The sequence below is a fragment of the Montipora foliosa genome, chromosome 1 (genome assembly GCF_036669935.1).
Source record: "Montipora foliosa isolate CH-2021 chromosome 1, ASM3666993v2, whole genome shotgun sequence".
Classification (NCBI taxonomy): Eukaryota; Metazoa; Cnidaria; class Anthozoa; order Scleractinia; family Acroporidae; genus Montipora; species Montipora foliosa.
In genome coordinates, this window is record NC_090869.1 from 69,857,993 (window position 1) to 69,862,992 (window position 5,000).

The 5,000-nt window shown below is 38.8% G+C and overlaps 1 protein-coding gene across 1 annotated transcript in view; it reads left to right on the plus strand.

Moving 5' to 3' along the window:
* LOC138007260 (glutamate receptor ionotropic, kainate 2-like) overlaps window positions 1–5,000 on the plus strand; it is a 37,633-nt gene that overhangs the window by 31,337 nt on the left and 1,296 nt on the right. The window contains exons 9-13 of the mRNA XM_068854066.1: window positions 1–140; window positions 442–854; window positions 2,134–2,295; window positions 3,263–3,439; window positions 4,564–4,885. The exon at window positions 1–140 is cut by the window's left edge and continues 58 nt beyond it. Of these exons, the coding sequence (XP_068710167.1) occupies window positions 1–140; window positions 442–854; window positions 2,134–2,295; window positions 3,263–3,439; window positions 4,564–4,885 (1,214 nt within the window). The remainder of the gene's footprint in view (window positions 141–441; window positions 855–2,133; window positions 2,296–3,262; window positions 3,440–4,563; window positions 4,886–5,000) is intronic.

Here is a 5,000-nt window from a genome sequence, read left to right on the forward strand (position 1 = left end):
ATGAAGGATTCTGTATTGATCTTTTGAATGCACTGAGAGGAAAGTTGTACTTTGAGTACGAACTGCAACTCAGAAAAGAAATTGGAGCAAAAAGACCAGATGGAACCTGGGGTGGAATGATCGGAGAACTAACAAGGAAGGTAAGAAACCACTTTCATGTCACCACTAGTACTTATATTCCAATAACATATAATGTCTATGTCATGGTGGCGGTACCCAAACGTCGGATCAGGTGTCGAATGTGTGGTGTCATAATTGATGTAAGTTACCTGATTTGTTACCAGTGACACTACAACGCTTCGAATGTAGGCGGTTGACAATCAGGCAAAGTAATCAAGAAATAGGTTCGAGAAATTATAATAAGTAGTCGCCAATTAACAACGTTATGAAACAACGGAAAAGTAGCTAGTCAACGACTGTGTTGTCGTTTATCTTATATAGAAAGCAACATTGGCAGTCTCTACATTAACAATCAGCCCCGAAAGAGAAAAGGCCGTGGATTTCACACAGCCTTACTTCAACCTCGGCTTTAAAATTATCATGAAGAAAACAAATATGGATGACAAGATGAATACATGGGGCTTCCTAGATCCTTTTGAGAAGACACTTTGGTTGGCTATCATTGGTTCATCAGTCATCATTGGCATTGTGGTTTGTGTTTACGACGGGTTGAGTCCTCATGGCTTCTATGGAAAAGTTTTGCAATCGAAAGAGGTTATAAGCACAGAAATTCACGCACAAAATACGTTGTCATTCCTTAATTCCATTTGGGCAGCGGCTACTTCCTATATGGAGCAGGGACCAGACAGATTGCACCCTGTTTCTTCCTCAGGCAGAGCTACAACACTAGCTTGGTAGGTCAAAATGCTTACAGAACCAATTTGATAATTAGTATCACCCAACTAGTCGGACAGAAAAGGCAATAATAAAGTTAGCAAATGCAAGTTAAAGAAATATTCACCTCCGAGTCGCTGATCTTGATGATCGTCTGCTCGCAAGAGAGGCCTTTTGGTGTGCTCAATTATGCACCCTCAAACCACATGGAATTGACAAAAGGTGCGAGTTCAATTCCGGGAATAGGATTCGTTACAATTAACACCATCTTGCTGCTGTAATTTTATTGTATTTTATTTGCTTTTTAGCGGGTGTTTTTACAATTTTTAATTATTACGTAATTCTTATGGGATTTTATGTAAAATATTTTAATTTCTTTGTTCTCTTTGTTAGCTATTGTTTTGTAACTCATTTAAGGCTTTTTCACTTTTTGTAAATTTTATTCCGATTTTTAGTGGATTTTTAGTAGATTGATGAAAATTGAGTAGCCAACGATGATGTCGCTTGTGAGGAGGATCCAAGTCAGGATACAAGACGTTTGGACTCTGATGAATCAATGGAGAGAATGGAAAAATCCAACGAACTTCTCACATGGTCTTGTTTTAATACTGTGCACACGTTTCGCCCTTCGGGCTTCTTCAGTATACGTTACAAATTACCTGGTAAAAGCTAAGATTGATACTGCGTTATTTATACAAAATTATAAGACAAAAGGCGTGAGAAAAAAAGTGTATAGAAATGTGTAAGAAGACGCAGTATCGTTAAATAATCGTATTGCGTAATATGTACAAATAAAATTTAATAAAACTTTAAGTTACAAAAATGCTCATTAAGTAAACAATTCTCGGTTTTCACATGACGTCACGACCGCCATGTTGTTGCCCTAAACAAAGAAAAGGCGGCCATGTTGGTGCCCCGACCAAATCCTCCGGGAATTTAACTCTATTATTATGCAAATGCTTCCTTTTGCTTTCGTCGAAAAACATGGCTGTTGATCACTTGAGTGAAAACCAGCAATACGTGAAGTAAAAAAATACATATATATATAATGTAAAAATATAATAATAATAATAATAATAATAATAATAATAATAATAATAATAATAATAATAATAATAATAATAATAATAATAATCTATATATATATATAAACTTTTTATATATCAACAGTTTTAACTGTTGGTATATAAAAAAAACACGGCTGAAAGACACTTATAGCGTTAATCATACACCCATTTTCTTGTAGATTACGTCACCATTTTCTCGTATTATTGATTTGTAATTAAATTTTTTTACCAGGTGGTTTGCTATCTCTATATTCGGTGCCACATACACAGCAAACCTGGCTGCTTTTTTGACGATCAACAAATACGAGACTCCAATCAAAACGATCGAAGATTTGGCCAATCAGAATAGGATTAAGTACGGGATAGCTCCTGGTCAGCTTGCAGAGATGCTTAAGTAAGAGTTTTATCAGGCGATTAGAGCGGTGTTCAATTGAGTGTCGAAAGTAATTAGATAATTACTTTGGTTTATGATTACTTCACTCAGTGATTGGTTCAAAGTTCTCGCGCCATTTTTTCATCCAATCAGAAGTGAGACCAAAACCAATCGTGGCTCACGCGTGCACATTTTTCCGCGCTTTGTGTCGGCTACGTGTAATTACTTCGAGTTTTGATTGGTTTGCCGGATTGTCTCAGTCCTTTTTGATTGGCCAAAGTAATTACTTTGGTTTTGGTTTTACGACACTCAATTGAAATTCGCTCTATGATACAACATTTTTACATCATTATGTTCAAATGCAACTATAGTTGTTTGAGGTGTAATGCGCCCGTGGTAAAGATGGGAAATTAGTTGCTTGGTGAAAGGACAGCTGAAAAATAAGAGTTCCAGTCAAGATTCAAGCCTGCGACCATCGCATCACCGGTCGGGTGGGTGTTCTACCCATCGAGCTACTAGGACTCTTGGGGAAATTGGGTCGCTTATCCAGGTCGTGAATGGACAACGTATCCCGCTGCGGGCGCCTACAAATTTTCAAATGCAACAACAGATGTTTCTTTATGCAAGTGTACTGTTGACCGGTGTTACGTTGGTAGATGTTCAAATCCTGCCGTGGACTCTGATTTTTTAGTTGTCCTTTCGCACGTCTCGAAGCAACTAGTTCCTATGTTCAAGTGCGCTTAAAAGCACGATATTAGTAAAGAGTCGAGCAGACAGTTAAGTACAATTAAACATATACACACATAAACATGTAAAATTACGAACTGATGAGCCAGGAAAGCCGGGGTTGAGGAAACACTGCCTGCGACCCAGATGCTCCCTTTAGTTATATCTTTAGGGTTAAGTCCAACCCTTGCGACAAGTATCATGAAATATTAATCTAAATCACGTAATCTTAAATACCATTTTAAAAAATTGTTTTGTTTAGGTCCGCTTCGCTGCCAGTTTATGAGAAGCTATGGAAGTACAAGACCATGGAGCCAAATTCTTCTTTTGCCATTGAAAAAGTGCGAAGAACTGACAATTACGCCTTTATTTGGGATTCAGCCGTACTGGAATACGAGACGCAGCGTGAGCCTTGCAACACACTAAAGCTCATTGAAAGGTTGGTTTGTTGCTTCTGCACGTTAGTAAGGTCTATATTTCGCGACATGCCACGTGCGAGCAGCACGCAAAAGGCGACACGCAAGTGAGCAGCACACCTTGACCCTTGAGAGCAATGAATGATGTAATCTGGCCAGCTCTTCTCAGTTCATCATGGGCCCCTCGAACATTTACTGTCCGTTCAGGTTTGGTCTGACGGAGATGTTTGAATCCACCTTGACCAGTTCGACAAGTCCGAGCAAACTATCATAACTTTCCATTTGACCAAATACTTTCACACCTTCTGTAGATTTCTCTCACTGGCTGGAAATCATAACATAGAGCTTGTGCAAACGGAATGTTCCGTTTCACTTTACACTATACACTTTGACGTCCAAACCGGCCTAAACCGGCCAGATGATTTTACGCGTCAATGGGGAACCCCTGGGAGTCAATGGGTAAATCAGGGATTTTTGTTAAATGCAATTAAAAGACAAAATTTTGAATAAGTTGTACGCATACTTCTTGAATACTGAATTGCTCATCGAGATCGTCCTTATACTGCTCATAATCGCTGAGCAAGAAACCCAAGAGCACGTTTGTCCTCATTAGCGTCAGAAAAGTGTATATTTTTAAACCAGGTTTTGCGGGACAATAAGCAATAGAACAAATGTTGTACCTAATTCAAATCCCCGGGGTTAAGATTCTTTGTGTTTTGTATTGGCATTATTATGAAAATATTTTAAGCAAGAGCCGATACAACGTAGATTTGATATTTTAGTGGTGTATACCACTAAAATATCAAATCTACGTTGTATCGGCTCTTGCTTAAAATATTTAGTTTCTCAACTTGTAATTACGCCGATCAGATCACTGACCCAACGTACACCGACAGGAAAATTGTCCACGGTTGCTTGCTTCAAAACTCTGGAATTATTATGTAGCATTTACATTTAAATGGTATCGAAATACCTGGAAAGAAACGTTTTATTCCCACAGGGTTTGAATGGGGTACAACATAGAGTTAGCCGATTTGTTGAATTGTTTATTTTGCCGCAAAACCTGGTTTAAAAAATAGACACTTTTCAGACGCTGATGGGGATTCGGCCAATTTGCGTAAATCTTTTTTTTTTTTTTTTTTTATAGACCGTTTGGTAACATAAATTACGGGTTCGCCCTGCCTCGCAACTCACCATACACGCACAACTTCAGCGTGGCAATGTTGGAGCTTCAACAGGAAGGCTTCTTAGAGCGCATGACTGAGAAGTGGTTCAGGAGCCGTAGCGCTTGCAGTGCTGAGACACAGGCAGCCCAGGCAACAGCTGAAGAAGGCGGTGATCAATTACGTTTTATTGACATGGCCGGAGTGTTTATAACACTTGCTGTTGGTGTGGTAGCCGGGGTGGTAATCTTGTTCTTTGAATTAATTTATGCTTCTTTCAAAGATGCCAAGTGTAAAGAAGCTACGGTGAGTTGCCGCTTTGAAAGATCTCGTCTTTATTGTATCTTGTACGTCTCTATCTTCTTTATTATTGTCCGTGTTATTGTGAATTTGGAGCCAGATACTGATTGTGAGGTGATGA